The sequence below is a fragment of the Anolis carolinensis genome, chromosome 2, assembly GCF_035594765.1.
Source record: "Anolis carolinensis isolate JA03-04 chromosome 2, rAnoCar3.1.pri, whole genome shotgun sequence".
In the NCBI taxonomy this organism is placed as follows: domain Eukaryota; kingdom Metazoa; phylum Chordata; class Lepidosauria; order Squamata; family Dactyloidae; genus Anolis; species Anolis carolinensis.
Window position 1 is genome coordinate 289,518,548 of NC_085842.1, and position 17,890 is coordinate 289,536,437.

Here is a 17,890-nt window from a genome sequence, read left to right on the forward strand (position 1 = left end):
CACGCGGACAAACATCGCCAGCCGGGCCCCGAAATCAAGGTAGGAGATCGGGTTTTTCTGTCCACTCGCTTTTTGCCCTCCCATCGCCCTTGCCGGAAGTTAGATGCCCGTTTCATTGGTCCCTATCCAGTGGTGGCGCAATTAAACCCCGTGACTTTCAAACTCCAACTTCCGCGTTCAATGCGCATTCACCCAGTGTTTCACCGCTCCCTGCTCCTTCCGGCGGATGGTGTGCGGCCAGATGTAGACCGGCCGGCCCCCGTCCCTATTTTGGTGGATGGGGAGGACGAGTTCGAGGTTCAGGACATTTTGGATTCTCGCTTTCACCGCCGCCGCCTGCAATATCTCATTGACTGGGTGGGTTTTGGCCCTGAGGAACGCTCTTGGGAAGACGCCTCCACAGTCCATGCTCCTGATCTAACCCGTCGCTTTCATCAGACCTATCCCGCCAAGCCACGACCTCGCGCCTCGGGGAGAGAGTCCCAGTTTGGGAGGGGGCTTGAGGAGGGGGATAGTGTGATGACCCATGGGCCTTGTAGTCCTGCTCATGACATTGTGATGCCTGATGAAGAAGAAAACTTGGGTTTTTTACCTTCCCAGTCAGAACTGGATTCTTCCCAGACAGATTCTTCCCAGCCAGATCTGGGAACCTTGCACCTGCAAGAGGGTTATGTTCCAGAAGTATGTCAAACAAACACTGAGGCTACTTCTCCTGTGTTTTCTCGCCATGAGTTCTGTAAACAACAGAGAGGTTTGGAAGCGGCCTCGCGCAGGAGTGCTAGAATAATTGCTAAGAATTCAGCCAATTAAGCCTGCTTTCCATGAGAATCTTTAAGGAGTCAAACATCTGGCCTCAGAGATTAGCTTTCGTTTCTGGTTCCCAGAGAACTGCTCTCGGCGGGAAAGTTAGACTCTATATAGGTGTTTTACCCGCGGAGTAACTTTGCGGAGTCAATTCGTCAGCCTCCGGAGCGAGTTGTGTCTGAACAGCGCGCTCCGCTTCAAGCCTCGTTCCTGCTCAAGCCTTGTCCTTGTTTCCAGCCCTCGCTCCTGTTTCCCAGCCTTTGTTTACCTACGGACCTTGCCTTGTTTCCCAGGACTAAACCTTGCCTTGTTTCACGGATTTTACCAAGTTATTCCACGGACCTTGTTCTTGTTCCTCGTTACCTTGTTCCACGATTCAAGCCTTGTTTCAAGTATCAAGTTATTTTCTAGCCTTGCTCAAATTCATGGACTAAAGGACCTTGTCATCTCCCCTCACTTTGCCTGGCAAAGTGAGTGTTTCGGTTATTGGATTACAACTTTGGACCTTAATATTTCATATTGGACATTGTTTCTTTGGACTAATTTTGACCTTTCCTGAAAGGTCTGCTTCTGGACTAACTTTTACATTTGCTTTTATTAACCTTATATATTTCCTTAATAAAGATATTAGATAGAATTTGGCCTCTGCGTATGGTTATTGGTGCCCTGTAGCCTGGGTCGTGACAACTGGGAAGATGGGAGTAGCCCTCCCTCTTAGGGTGGTAAGGCTGATTACAAGTTGAGGTCCTGCCTTTGAAGCACAAGGGAGGAGCCTGGCCCCACACTCCAAGAAAACGTGAAAGTTACTCACAAATAGCAATATCTGGGACAAAAGGGCCTGTTCTTTATGTCTTACTCAAAGGAATGAGTATGCACTTGTGCCATAGCACCCTAACAAAATAAATACTGTATCCACCTGATGGTATAAATTTTAATCCCACACTCAGTGTACTTTCTGAATGGGCTCTACAAATCCCATGTCATTAGGGAATGTGGAGAAAGCTGCAAAGTTGCATCCAGAGACATCAACCCTTGAAGTGATTGTCAAAAATGCACAGTAAGATAAAAATGCAAACAAAAGCAAAAGCAATTACAGAAAGGTAACAAAGGTTCCTTTCAAAAGAAGAAACAAAGAATAGCTAAAACCTCTTAGAATTTGGAATATTCCACAATGATACATCTGCCGCAGAAAATGAAGGTAAACTAATCAGGAATATGGAAGTCACCTTCTAAAAACATGGCCTCATCTAAGAATACACATGGAGTGCAATATTGGATTCCTCGCCTTACAGCTCTTTTGTTTTTTAATATGCTGGGAACTCTGCGAGATTGTGATAAAAAGCCTTACATTGCAGTGCTATATCCTTATAAAATAATAATGATTTGCATGATTAAGTTTTAATAAATCTGAAACTAAAACAGTGATATTGTTATTGTTGATACTACTGCTGCTATGTTTCTTCAAATCACTTCTGACTCATCATAACCCCAAGGCAAACCTATCAGAATGTTTCTTGGCACAATTTGTTAGGGCGGGGGGGGGGGGGGGGGGACATTGCTGAGAATGTGATTTGTCAAAGGTTACTCAATGGGTTTCAGTGACTGAGCAAGGATTCAAATTCGGGTTTCACAGAGTGTTAGTCCAATGCTCAAACTATTAAACCATGCTGGCTCTCATACACAGTGAAACAGATTTTCCACAAAAAAATAATGTTTTCACTAAGTATAGCATTGACAGCTAATATAGCATATAGTTTATCTCACTTAACTTTACTACATATAACTTTTAAACATCCCAGTACCCTGTAAGTAAGTAAACTGAAACAAGAAGAATCTGCAGTCATTTCCACTGATTCAGAACTATTCACACATTTTACTGAAAGTTCTCTTTTTGCAGGCAAAGAGAACAGCAAAACATCCATTCATTACAAGTAAATTTTATAAAACAGTGGAGGCTTTTTTAATGGAAAAATTTCTATGTAAAGTAAGCACTGCAAAATCTTCCATCCCAATTCTTATGAGAAATGCTATCTGGGGTTCACTTTTCTTGAAGAACAGAACTTCACGCTACACAGAAAATTACTTTTATAATTCAAGAGGAATTTCAGAAATGGTGTATCATACAACTGGACTGAAGTTGAGATCTGATATTCTGGGATTCTTTGGGTGTGCTAAACTAATTCTTGATTCCAGTTTATGGTCAAATAAAAACTATTGTGACATTAGAATCTGTAGTATACAAAGTATTTGGGGGGGGGGGGGACATTTCAAATAACTTCAGAAGTGCAATTAGCATGATATTCACGATGTCCAAAACAAAGATCCTCAAGCTATACAAGTGCATATCCACTCATGCATCTCTGAACTAATACAATTCATTATGTGAATTAAACCACATCAACAAAATAAACATTTGTTACTTTCTTGAATAAATTAACACTGACAAGAATAATCAAACATACTCTTATTACTTAAGTCAATAACTACCTTTTAAAATGTAACACTTTAAAACAAAACCTGGCAACTTAATATAAAGTTGTAACACAGTCAACGTTCCTAATCTTACAGAAAAAACATACCCCAACAACTCTCTTCATCGCATCCAATTTGGCAGAATCTTTATTGCTTTCCAACATTTGCTTCAGATCTTCATTTCTATGAAAGAAAGAAAAAAAACTATAACATAAATTGTATCACAATCTTGCAATGATTTAATGAGGAAGGGTTGTTCAGAAGGGTCCCAATATGCCTCATTATTGCACAGCTTTCCATAGTGCTGTTATTTCTCCAAAGGAAAAGGTCTGATAGAGATTAAATTGTATACAAAACTGTATATAAAAAGTCACAATGTGTTAAGTTAGCATGTTTCCAGACAAGGGATTACGTAATATTTACACAAAAAGGTTACATACATTTTAAGGTTATGAACACTTGGTGACATTAACTAGACAAACTATCAATTATTCATATATAACAAATACACATATACATTCTGGCAACTCTAAAAGAGTAATAGATGTGAAAGTTGGTGGGCATGTATCTTTTCATTGGAGGAAAATTAAAAACTATTAATGGAAACTGACTTTATACACCTATTTAAAATATATGCATATATAATTGTACTTATATGGAGCTCCGGTGGCGAAGTGTGTTAAAGCACTGAGCTGCTGAACTTGCAGACTGAAAGGTCCCAGGTTCAAATTCCGGGAGCGGAGTGAGCACCCGCTGCTCCTCCAGCTTCTGCCAACCTAGCAGTTCGAAAACATGCCAATGTGAGTAGATCAATAGGTACCGCTCTGGCGGGAAGGTAACAATGCTCCATGCAGTCATGCCGGCCACATGACCTTGGAGGTGTCTACAGACAATGCCGGCTCTTCAGCTTAGAAATGGAGATGAGCACTAACCCCCAGAGTCAGACATGACTGGACTTAACGTCAGGGGAAACCTTTACCTTAATTGTACTTATCTTCTGACTGTTAGTTTGTTATTTATTAGTTTTGGGAGTTATTTACCCCCTCTTCTCTTTCTCTTATAATATTCCACACACCTCCCAAAATCACCTCAAACTCTCATATCTCATATCAATAAAAGATACACATTCTTGGGTACGCATTTTGTTTAGATTCATATTTGAATTACATTTGGTTCTTCATAAATATTTTGTTTGCCAGGAAGAAAGAAACATGCAATGAAACAAAATTCAAATCAGGGTTGTTGTATGTTTTCCAGGCTGTATGGCCATGTTCCAGAAGTATTTTCTCCTGACATCTATGGCAGGCATCCTCAGAGGTTGTGAGGTCTGTTGGAAACTAGGCAATGGGGTTTATATATCTGTGGAATGTAAAGATAGTATGTGGATAGTATGATCTGCCTACACATCCCAAAAGTGCCTCTACCCATCATGCATATCGCAACAGAGTCTTAATCAGAGAAGAATTCAGAAAAGCTGAGACTGACTGTGCCCATCAGGATAGTACTCTTCTCAACAGTCCCTCTGAGGATGCCTGCCATAGATGTGGGCAAAACATCAGGAGAGAATACTTCTGGAACATGGCCATACAGCCTGGAAAACATACAACCCTGTGATCCCGGCCATGAAAGCCTTCGACAACACAAAATTCAAATCCTAAAACGTGTGGCTTTTTAAACCCCTTACTATATGAGAATTGAAGTGGCACCACACAGAAGTAAAAATATAGCAAAACTGTTTCAAGGAAAATTATTTTTTTACTTCCAACATAAGAACTTGTCTTCACAAAAAAATGGAAATTAATCTAGACTACACTAAGCAATATTTCAACTCACAAGTCAATACAGCTATAAGCAGCTTGATTATATGCTCTACTAAATAAGAAGTTATTTTCAACACACAAGATAATGCACAATACTACAGTAAATCTCAGGTTAGTTAACATGTATATTGGGATAGGAATTTATGGCTTTCCAGATGTTGCATAATGATAACTCTTCTCAGCTCTCTTTGGTAACCAATTGTAAGCAAGGTGAAAATAAACTGTAAGAATACTTAAAGGGCCCCATGTGGCCTACCCCCACTCCAGTCATATCAATTAGGTTACTAAAATATGCTCTATATTAGGCCTGAAGTCAATTTCAAAGCTTCTTCATCTCTGATGCATACTATTCACAACATAATGCATCTCAGCTCAATGAGTAGCTGTTGCAAAAAAGAAAAAGAAGTAGAATATATAGACATACCAAATATACTATCAATAGTAATACTCACAAAGTACCGGCAAGTTCTTCCTCAAATGATTGGGTAGTAGTACCACTAATACTGCTTTCTTCTATAGTAGGCTCTGTTATTAGAGTAACCTGAAGGTTACCTGCTTTTTCAAGAATATTACAAGCAGCACCACTGATTTTACTCAACAAAGAAGATTCTTGCTCCATTCTTTCACACACAGAATATAAAGTCAGCACTCTGGTAACTAGGCCTACTTATCAGTATTAAGATTGTAGCAACTTATGATGTAACAGGATACCCACTCCCTTGACTTGGAGAAAACGTGTACTGTATCAAAGGTCATTTCCTTACAGAAACATATCTAACTAGCCAACTTCAACAAACAATGATACACAGCAAAAACTTTTTACCTTTTCTTATACTGCCTGCTTGTTTTTGCTTCTCAAGAATTATGAAGTATATCAGGAATTCTATATAACCATAATAACAAGGTCCCATACTACCGTTCCCTTGATGTAATTCATGCTGCATTCTAAAAATCTATTTGATCTCAAATTTCACGCCGTTTAATGGTTTCTAGAGAAGCTACCTTTTATATCTGGGGCACTTTATGAGTTTCTAGGATTTGCTTTGGGTTGGATGAGAGATAACAAATTGAAGCTTAATCCAGGTAAAACAAAGGTTATGTGATGTTTGAAACCTAAACAATTTTCATTTGTTAGTAACATTAAGTACTAACCCATGCTATCTATAGAAGTACATTACCTAACTTAAAACAGTGGACCTAAACAGTCAGCTATCCAGAAATAATAATAATAATAATAATAATAATAATAATAATTATTATTATTATTATTATTCAAACTTATATGCTGCCACTCCCCTAGGGCTCGGAGCGGCTTACAAGAACCGGCTAAAATCAACAATTTAAAAAACATCTTTAAAACATCTTTAAAAAAACATCTTTTTTAAAAAAAACATCCTAAAAGCACCTTTTAAAACATCAACAGCAAAACTCAAAAGCCTGTTGAAACAGATGTGTCTTACATGCCCTGCGGAAAGCCGACAAGTCCTGCAAGGCACGAACTTCAGGTGGCAAGGTGTTCCAAAGAGATGCCGCCACTACTGAAAAGGCTCTGCATCTAGTTGTTGTTAGATACAAAGTCTTAAAACTGGGGACTTCCAATAGGTCTTGGTCCTCAGAACGGAGGGATCTCTGGGGTTTGTAGGGAGTGAGGCGGTCCCTCGGGTACATCGGCCCTAGACCATGTAAGGCCTTGAAGGTAAGCACCATCACTTTGAAAGTGATCCGGTGCTCAATTGGTAACCAGTGCAGCTGCCGTAAGATTGGTGTTATGTGGCATCTTATCGGGACTCCCGCAAGGAGCCGGGCAGCTGCATTTTGCACCAATTTGAGCTTCCGGATCACCGACACAGGAAGGCCAATGTAAAGGGCGTTACAGTAATCCAGTCTCGAGATGACTGTAGCCTGGATCACCGTAGCCAGGTTGTCCCTAGACAGATAGGGGGCTAGCCGTCTAGCCTGCCGAAGATGAAAAAAGGCAGTTTTGCTAACGGTGGAGACCTGGGCCTCCATCGTCAATGAAGGGTCCAAGAGGACTCCCAGACTCTTTACCAGTAGAGACGGGCGTAGCACTTCGCCATCCAGGGTTGGCAACTGGATATCCCCACTGCCCGGTCGGCCCAGCCATAGGATCTCCGTCTTTGCTGGATTCACCCTCAACCTACTGGAACACAACCATCCAATAATGGCCTTGAGGCACTGATGAAAACTGTCGGGTAAGACTCCGGTCGGCCTTCCATCTTTAACACAAGCTGAGTGTCGTCAGCGTATTGATAACACTCGAGCCCGAAATCTCGGGCCAGCTGAGCAAGTGGTCGCATATAGATGTTAAACAACAGAGGGGAGAGAATGGCCCCCTGAGGAACCCCACAATGTAGAGGGGACCTCTCGGAGACCAGGCCTCCCCTCTCCACTCGCTGTCCACGGTTGTGAAGAAAGGAGGCCAGCCAATTTAAAGCTGTCCCCCTAACTCCAGCAACGGCAAGACGGTGGGTCAGAAGATTGTGATCGACTGTGTCAAATGCTGCTGTGAGATCCAATAACACAATCAGCACTGACCCGCCCTGGTCAAGCTGGCATCGGAGATGATCCGTGATGGAAACCAATACAGTCTCTGTCCCATGCCCCGCACGGAAGCCGGACTGGAAATTACATCTAGTCTAGACTATAATTCATAGACAAGTGAATGTTTTGAACATGATTCAGAAACAACTATAGTCAGCCCTCCACATTTTTGCAGCTCTCACTTTTTCAGGTTAAACTGTCATTTGTAGCTACTGCTTAACTAACGCCACTTCCTCACCCCAGTCCTTCTGCTGCCACTGCTATCCCAGTGCCAGTTCCTTACCCCTTGCCTCACCTTCCCAGCCTTTAATGTCCCTTCTCCATCACTTCCCTCCACACTTTCTCATTGAAGAAAGTCCAGGTTTTAAAATTCAAAGAACTTTTAACCGGGCTAAGACTCAAAAGAGATATGCACAAGAAGTGGAAAAGGGAAGAAATCACCAAAGAAGAATTCAAATGAACTGCCAATTCCTGTAGGGAAAAGGTTCATAAGGCTAAAGCGCAAAACGAGCTCAGGCTTGCCAGAGACATTAAAAACAACAAAAAAGGCTTTTTTGCTTATGTCGGTAGAAAAAGGAAGAACAAGGAGGTGATAGGGCTTCTGCGAGGAGAAGATGGGGTGATGGTGACAGACAATAGGGAAAAGGCAGAACTATTTCATGCCTTCTTTGCCTCAGTCTTCTCGCAAAAAGAAAGCCATCCTCAACCTCAGCAACATGGAGTGGGCGAAGGATTAGGGGAAATCCAACCCCAAATAGGGAAACAAGTCGTCCAGGAATACCTGGCCGCTCTAATCAAATTCAAGTCCCCAGGGCCAGATCAACTACATCCAAGAGTATTGAAGGAACTAGCGGAAGTTATTTCAGAACCACTGGCAATCATCTTTGAGAGTTCTTGGAGAATGCGAGAAGTCCCAGCAGATTGAAGGAGGGCAAATGTGGTCCCTATCTTCAAGAAGGGGAAAAAGGACAGTCCAAACAATTACTGTCCGGTCAGCCTCACATCGATACCAGACAAGATTCTGGAAAAGATCGCTAAGGAAGTGGTCTGCAAATGCTTAGAAACAAATGCAGTCATTGCTAACAGTCAATACGGATTTACCACAAACAAGTACTGCCAGACTAATCTGATCTCTTTTTTCGATAGTTACAAGCTGGGTCGATACAGGGAATGCCGTGGATGTAGCATACCTGGATTTCAGTAAGGCCTTCGACAAGGTCCCCCAAGACCTTCTGGCAAACAAACTAGACAAATGTGGGCTAGACAAAACTACAGTTAGGTGGAAGCTTGTTTTCTGCTGCCCTGGAGACTACATACATAACTTTATTACAGTCCATGGAACCACAGCTGTTAAGTGAATAACATACAAGAGTTTACAGAACAGTCAAACTGGGGTAATTGCTTAACAAACAAAAACTACACAAAGTCAGGACACGGAACAATGGCTTTAAACTACAGGAAAGGAGATTTCACCTGAACATTAGGAAGAACTTCCTCACCGTGAGAGCTGTTTGGCAGTGGAATTCTCTCCCCTGGACTGTGGTGGAGGCTCCTTCTTTGGAGGCTTTTAAGCAGAGGCTGGATGGTGATCTGTTGGAGGTGCACTGAATGCGATTTCTGTCAGGGTATTGTGTATTGTGAAATGTTAAAATCAATCTGGGTTATTAGAAATGCCTTATGTGTTAGTTTTTCAGCAGTTATGGAGTTAATGAGAGTCTGCTATGATTGATGTATCACAGGACCAATGGGGTCAAGTTTGTTTTGACCGGGACTTCCTTTCCTGTTCCTGTGGAATGCAGAGGAGTTTCCTGAGCGGAGAAGACAGTTGAGCAGTGTGCTGTGTGTGCATGAGTCGCTTCGGCTAGCACTCATGGAGGATGGACTGATTTGCTCTGTTTGTATATAGAAATGTAAATAAAAGATTGATTGCCGTTGGATTTCCAACCGAACCCTCATCTGCTGGAGTGTGTTTGTCCAGTGCTGTTTTTCCACACGGGAGACAGTCTGGAGGATGGTGAATTTTTGGATTTCACTCTGCTACCCATCATCCCCGCTGACACTGGGTTATGGGCCCAGCACGCTTCCGCTGCGCAGTAGATGGAGATGTTGATGGCTGGTGAGCTTTCAGCAACTGTGCGGCCGTGAGAGGGAATCCAGAGATGGAGGGGACCCGAAAGAGAGCTCCAGTGAAGATGCAAGAGGAAGGTTGTGACTGCCTGAGTCTGCACTTGAGTAAGTGGCAGTACGGCTTAATCTCGGGGACCGAGGGTCATGGAGGCAGCTGATTCACCGGGAGCTTGGGGTGTTGTTGATCCATGATGGCAGAGATGGCTGGACAGAGCTTCATTTCCAGCATGGAAAAGCTGTCTGACGATAATTATGCTTCGTGGTCAGTAATGATGCGGTCTTTGCTGGCAACAGAGGATTTGCAAAATACACTCAATGGATCAGACCAAAATGCTGAGCACAGGAGGAAAGCCAAAGCATATTTGATACTGTGCCTGCAACCAAACCAACTTGTCCATGTGAGGAATAAGGACACTCCTGAGGAGATTTGGCAAGCTTTGATAGATGTCCATCAGAGGGAGACTTGCATGTCTCAGATGATTTGGACTAAGAGGCTGTTTTCAGCAAAGCTTGTTCAGGGCCAGGATGTCAGAAAGCATTTGGACAATCTAAAGCAATTATTGATTGGAGCTGAGGAAAGAGGCCTACAATATTCAGAAGCACAGAAGTGTTATCTGGTGCTGTGCAGCTTGTCTGAGGATTGGGACTTTCTGGTACATTCTTTTCAGAATGTGAGAGTCCAGGATTTAACTTTGGATTTAGTATGTGGAAAAATCTTAGAAGAAGTGGACCAAAGATCTTTTGAACGAGCCCAGAAGCAGACGATGGCGCAGTGCGACCAGGAGGGGGCGCAAGTGGCTGGCTTTGGTCCAGATGATGTTCCTGGGAATCGTGAGGAGGTTGCAGTACATCAGGTCAAAACACGGCGTTGTTTTGTCTGCAACAAGCCGGGGCATTTTGCCAGGAGTTGCCCAAACAACAAGGCAAGAAGTTCTCGTGGGAACAGAGGGGCTAAGAATTTGTCAACAACAACTAAGCCCCAGGTGTTTATGGCTGCGGTGAATGGAAGGATCACCGAAAAGAACAAGTGGTATTTGGACTCAGGTTGTACACACCATGTTGTTACAAATATTAAACTTTTGAAAAACAGAAGGGATGTGTCTGGAACAGCAGTGACTTTGGCTGATGGAACTGAGAGGAAGTTCAACAAATGTGGCACTGTGTTCATCCCTTGCTTGAATGTGGATTGGGAAAATGTGCTTTACATCCCAGAATTAAGTTCTAATTTGTTAAGTGTGGCTACCTTAACAGAGAACGGATATAGAGTAGTTTTTAGCGGAATCTATTGCTATATTCAGAGAGATGGACGAGTAGTGGCAAAAGGTGTAAAAAGAAACAAAATGTATATGATGTTTGACAAAAATAACTTTCCAGATGGCGCACAAGTCCATTGGGTGAAACAGAAGATAATGCATGACAGGTGTATCCATCATCTTCACAGAGCGATGGGTCATGCACATGTAGAGGTGCTCAGAAAGACTTTAGAAATATGCACAGATTTTGAGTGTGAGAAATGTGAAAATTTATTAGACTGTGCAGTTTGTTCAGAGATGGGAATTAAATCAAATGAGCACCCTAAAAGATCTGGAATTAAGGCCAAGGAAATGTTTGAAATAGTCCATCTGCATGTGACAGAATCTGATGTAAAAAAACCAGGGAGGTTCTCAATTTTGTTTACTGTTAGTTGATAGACACACAAGATTTGGTTTTATATACTTCCTTAAAGATTTGAAGGAAGCTGTTGTAAAGGTGTCTAATTGGATAGGCATGGTTCAAAGGGTCTATGAACAGCATGTAGGTCAAATAGTTTTTGACAAAGGAATTAATGTGTGTAATGAAGAAATGAAGAAAATGTTGAGTGAAAGGAATATAGGATTTAAAAATGTAAAATCATATAAGCCAAATGAAGAAGGTGTGGCTCAAAATAGGATGAAGCAAATTCTTCACATGAATGAGTGTTTAATTAGAGATTCCAAAAAGCTCAACTAAGAATTGGCCAGAGTGTTCACACACAAGTAATTATATTTTAAACAGGTTATGGGATGAGGAATTGGATGACATCCCATTTCGGAGGATGTACAAAAAACCTCCAAATTTAGGATATTTAAAAGTATATGGTCAAAATGCTAATGTATTAGTTCCAGCCAACCAGAGGAAAAAGGGAGAGCCTAAGTGGAGGAGAATGCAATTCTTAGGCTACTACCAAGACAAGCTTAAATTCCACAGTGGTCTTGGGAGGCTTATTTTCTCAAAGAGGGCGTACTTTGAGAGGGATGAAGGCTGGGACAGGTTGCATTTGAACAAAGAGATGTTGTTTCATAACAATTCCACCAAGGAAGCGGAGGTACAGAAAGCTTCAGGTGGAGGGGGTTCTGTTGTTGAAAAGGATATGCAACAAACCATTAAGGAGGAGATGGTTACTCCAGTGAAACACGGGGAAGTACAGACTCCCCAGAAGAGTCAGAAGAGAGGGGGTAAATGGAAAAAATCACCTAAGCTTGAGAGTGAGGAGCAGGTGACAGAAAAAAGTGACGATATATCTCTTCTTGAGACCGAGATTGAATCAGATGATCAGTGGTCTCCAACATGTCAATTGGCACATGTGTTGCCAAAGCGCCAGAGATGCAAAAAGAGTGTGCCTGTTTATTAGTCTGAACGGAAATTGAAATATTTATATATGTTCAGAGAGAGTTAAATCATTTTTGTGAATAATTGTGATGGAAAAATATGATTATGAGATGAATTGGTTTTAAGAAATTGGATTTTAAGAGAAATTGAAATCCATGGTTAAGCCAGCAGTGAGTTCAAATATAGCCTGGCAGCATCAAATGAATCTATGTGGCACAATGAATTAAGTTTTCAGAGGTTGGGAAAACTATTAATTAATGAAGTGAAGCATCAGTGTATTGGGTTATGGTTCTAGCATTGATTGGGTTAATAAAGATGCAAGAAAAATGTTGATGTATTGTGATCAAAGCAATTTACATGTGATTGAAAAAGACTGTATGTATACATGTATTATCCTGTGGAAGTTCAAGAGAGATTGATCAAATGTGTAGAGTGTTAAAGTATGTAGAGAATTGATTTGAACATTTCGGAGGGGAATTGTCAGGGTATTGTGTTTTGTGAAATGTTAAAATCAATCTGGGTTATTAGAAATGCCTTATGTGTTTGTTTTTCGGCAAGGCATTCCAGCAGTTATGAAGTTAATGAGAGTCTGCTATGATTGATGTATCACAGGACCAATGGGGTCAAGTTTGTTTTGGCCGGGACTTTCTTTCCTGTTCCTCTGGAATGCAGAGGAGTTTCCTGAGAAGAGCTGTTGAGCAGTGTGTGCTGTGTGCATGCATGAGTTCGCTTTGGCAAGCACTCATGGAGAAGGACTGATTTGTTCTGTTTGTATATAGAAATGTAAATAAAAGATTGATTGCCATTGGATTTCCAACCGAACCCTCATCTACTGGAGTGTGTTTGTCCAGTGCTGTTTTTTTTTCCAGTCTGGAGGAGGTGAAGACCGGGATGGTGAATTTTTGGATTACACTCTGCTACCCATCATCCCCGCTGACAATTTCCTGCTTCTGAGCAGGGGGTTAGACTGGATGGCCCATGACTCTATGATTCTATGATTCTATGATCTTTCTTTCATTGCTTCCCATCACACCTTGACATCAAAGCAACACCCAGGAATGTAAAGCCCTTTCCTGCCAATGTGTCTCTTTTCCACCTCTTCCCTGTTCACTCATCCAGCTACGCAACACCATCTTGTGGTTTTGGCTTGTGGTGGGATGATAGACAATGGCGTGCCAGAGTTATTTTACAGTTTTCTTACTTTCACAGAGACACTGCATTCTTAAACCCCTGTGAATTTGGAGGATCAAATGTAGTATAAAATTACTTGGATATAGGTGATGCAGGTTGGTTGAAGCATGTGATACCAATATTTCACTAATTATACTAGTTGAAAAACAGTCCAAGTACTAGATGTTATCTGATCTTGGAAGCAAAGTGGGTTCAACTCTACTAGTATTTGAAAGGAAACTGCCAACAAATACCAGGTCTGTGGACTACATTTCAGAGGAAGGAAGTGGCAAAAAATCTCTGAGCATTGCTTGCCTTAGAAAACCCTATGAAAATTATGGTTCACTGTAAGTTGACAGATGACTTGAAGGCACGTAAACATACACAATATTCTAAGTGCATTTTCCACTCCAGTTCAAGAAGCTTTGACTTTGAAATCTGTAAATCAGACATAGGCAAAGCATTGCATTTTTCCATTCAACTCCTCCCAGCCTGCCTTTTTATTTTTCCTGTAAAAAAGGGGAAGATCAATTGCATCTCAATTGCAGAGGGCCTTGCACTGTTTAACATTTTTTAAAAATCCAGAACTAGTAATGGACTCTTGCCAATCTTTGATTCTGTTTGTTTTGCATACAGCCTCCCAAATGTCCCAGGGCAGAAAAGGGGCTCCAAGATCTGCCACTCCTATTCCTGCCATAAAATGCTTTAAAACAAGGTTATTTCCCAAATACTTTGAAAACAATATTCATTTTGTTGTACCTTGTGCCCAGACTTAGGTGCCAGCTGAGTTGTTTTGGGTGGTCAGGGAGCACCTCCATCCTCATGAGGGGAAGGGGACCCCCGACCACCTGACAACTCGATGTGGCGAGTTCACACATCATTTTGCAGGCAAAGTCACTTGGATATGTTCCGATTTAGAAGCCAGCTTTAGAGCAGTACCAGAGGAGATAACCGAGGCACCTACTTGTCCGGTTTTAATGGATTTGTTTCAGATTGTTCAGCCTGATGACTTCGGCGGGATCCTTGGAACTGTGAGGGTGACTACGTGCACTCTAGATCCTTGCCCTTCTTGGCTAAAAAAAACCTGCCAGTGGGGGATTGGCGAATTATAAATGCCTTACTGGATCAGGGAGATTTTCCATCTGACCTAAAACAGATAGGATCGATCCTGAAAAAGGTGTCCCTTGATCCGTCGGTATTTACCAGTCAATCTCCAATCTCCCCTTTTTGGGCAAGGTTCTGGAGCAGGTGGTTGCCTCTCAGCTCCAGGAATTTCTGGTTGAGACCAATTATCTGGATCCATCGCAGCCTGGTTTCAGGCCTGGTCACGGTACAGAGACAGCTTTGGTCGCCTTGGTGGATGAATCATAGAATCATAGAATAGTAGAGTTGGAAGAGACCACACGGGCCATCTAGTCCAACCCCCTGCTAAGAAGCAGGAAATCGCATTCAAAGCACCCCCGACAGATGGCCATCCAGCCTCTGCTTCAAAGCCTCCAAGGAAGGAGCCTCCACCATGGCCCCGGGGAGAGAGTTCCACTGTCGAACAGCCCTCACAGTGAGGAAGTTCTTCCTGATGTTCAGGTGGAATCTCCTTTCCTGTAGTTTGAAGCCATTGTTCCGTGTCCTAGTCTGCAGGGCAGCAGAAAACAAGCTTGCTCCCTCTTCCCTATGACTTCCCTTCACGTATTTGTACATGGCTATCATGTCTCCTCTCAGCCTTCTCTTCTGCAGGCTAAACATGCCCAGCTTTTTAAGCCGCTCCTCATAGGGCTTGTTCTCCAGACCCTTAATCATTTTAGTCGCCCTCCTCTGGATGCTTTCCAGCTTGTCAACATCTCCCTTCAACTGTGGTGCCCAAAATTGGACACAGTATTCCAGGTGTGGTCTGACCAAGGCAGAATAGAGGGGGAGCATAACTTCCCTGGATCTAGACGCTATTCCCCTATTGATGCAGGCCAGAATCCCATTGGCTTTTTTAGCAGCCGCATCACATTGTTGGCTCATGTTTAACTTGTTGTCCACGAGGACTCCAAGGTCTTTTTCACACACACTGCTGTCAAGCCAGGCGTCCCCCATTCTGTATCTTTGATTTCCATTTTTTCTGCCGAAGTGAGAGCTCCGCAGAGAGCTCATCCACCAAGGCAATCAAACAGGGAGTGTGTCCCTGTTGGTTCTCCTGGACATTTCAGCGGCTTTCAATACCATCAACCATAGTATCCTTCTGGGACGGCTCTCCGGGATGGGTATTGGGGGCGATGCTTTGCAGTGGCTCCACTCTTTCCTGGAGGGTCGTACCCAGTTGGTGAAGCTGGGAGACACCTGCTCAAACCCCTAGCATTTTACCTGTGGGGTCCCTCAATGTTCCATTCTATCTCCCATGCTCTTTAACATCTACATGAAACCGCTGGGTGAGGTCATCCAGAGTTTTGGAGTTGGGTGCAATCTCTATGCAGATGACACTCAACTCTACTACTCCTTTCCACCAAACTCTAAGGAAACCCTCCATATGCAGGACCAGTGCCTGGCTGCTGTGAAGGACTGGATGAGAGCTAACAAACTGAAACTTAATCCAGACAAGTCAGAGGTCTTCCTAGTCTGTTGCACGGCTGATTGGGGTACAGGGTAGCAACCTGTGCTCGATGGGGTTACACTCCCCCTGAAGTCACAGGTCCGCAGTTTGGGGGTCCTCTGGACTCAACGCTGACACTTGAAGCTCAGGTGTCAGTGGTGGCCGGGAGGGCCTTTGCACAGTTAAAGCTTGTGCACCAACTGCCTTGAGAAGTCTGAATTGGCCATGATGGTTCATGCCTTAGTTACCTCCAGATTAGATTACTCTACATGGGGCTGCCTTCGAAGACGGCCCGGAAACTCCAATTAGTATAACGGGCAGGGGGCAGGTTGTTAATGGGAGCAAACTATAGGGAGCGAACAACCACCCCACCCCCCACCCGTTTAATAGCTCCACTGGCTGCTGATCAATTTCCAGTCCCAATTCAAGGTGCAAGTTATTTTTTTTAAAAAAAAATAAATTTTTATTAGAATTTCGGATAAAATTAACAGCTGAGTAGTGGAAACAGAGGGGGGGGTAAGGTGGGGAAGTGTGAATGGATAAATGGGAAAAGAGAAAAAAGAAAAGGGGAAAACGAAACCGAACCAGGAGAACCAACAAAAAACAAATGATCAAAGGAAGAAAAAAAAAAGAACCAAATAAACCAAATAGTACAAATAATAAAAATTGACTTCCATCTCTTACACAGATACTTTGTATCTTCTTATATTTGATCTATTTCTAATAATTGTTTATTTAAATTAGCATCATTATTTTCTCTTAAATACTTCTTTATCAAGCCCCAGTTCGTTTGCCTTTTTGGTATGCCATTATTCTTTTTTAGTAAATACGTCAGCTTGTCCATATTCATAATTTCCAACACTTTGTTTAACCAACCGCTTAGCTCAGGAGTTTCTTTCTTTTTCCAATCTTTGGCATATATTATTCTGGCCGCCGTGGTGAGGTAATTAAACAGAGTTTCTTTATTTTTATCTTTTTCAATATTGAGCATACCCAGTAGAAAATACTTTGGGTCCAGCTCTACCTTAATTTGCAACATCTCTTGTATTTTTTGGTGGATTTCCTTCCAATATTTCTTCGCCTTTTTGCATGTCCACCAACAGTGGAAAAATGTCCCCACCTGGTCATCACATTTCCAACATTTGTTTGAAGTTTTTTTATAATAATTAGATAATTTTTGAGGGGTCAAATACCAGCAATAGAACATTTTAATCCAATTTTCTTTCAATTCTATGGCATAAGTTGTTTTTAGTCTGGAGTTCCAGGCCTTTTCCCATTCTTCTAAATAATTTTTTTCCCTAAATTTTTAAGGTGCAAGTTATTATCTACAAAGCCCTTAACGGTTCAGGACCTGTCTATCTTTGTGACTGCATCTTCCCCTATGAACCCATGCAGGCCCTAAGATCTTCTGGGGAGGCCCTTCTCTCGCTCCCACCTCCATTCTCAAGCGCGATTGGTGGAGACAAAGGAGAGGGTCTTTTCGATGGTGCCCCCCCCCCCCCAGCTCTGGAACTCCCTCCCCAGGGAGATTAGACTGGCACCAACCCTGTCTACATTTTGCAAAGAACTAAAAACGTGGATGTTCTGATGGCTTTCGATTAAACAATTCACCAGGTAATTGGCCCCCAACTATAACTTTATCATTGTCCCCTGCCCTATAGATTTAGCGTTCTGAATGACATTACCCTTCTAGCCCTAATTTATTATTGGCTCCTGCACTTTCTCACCAGCTCTG

At 42.4% G+C, this 17,890-nt stretch overlaps 1 protein-coding gene across 4 annotated transcripts in view; it reads right to left on the reverse strand.

The window, feature by feature from the left end:
* ap3b1 (adaptor related protein complex 3 subunit beta 1) overlaps nucleotides 1-17,890 on the reverse strand; it is a 190,125-nt gene that overhangs the window by 154,190 nt on the left and 18,045 nt on the right. For all 4 annotated transcript variants that reach the window (XR_505533.3, XM_008102923.3, XM_062972349.1 and 1 more), the window contains exon 2: nucleotides 3,384-3,459. Coding sequence is in view for 3 of the 4 variants with exons in the window: in XM_008102923.3 (XP_008101130.2) it covers nucleotides 3,384-3,459 (76 nt within the window). In the remaining variant the exon portion in view is untranslated. The remainder of the gene's footprint in view (nucleotides 1-3,383; nucleotides 3,460-17,890) is intronic.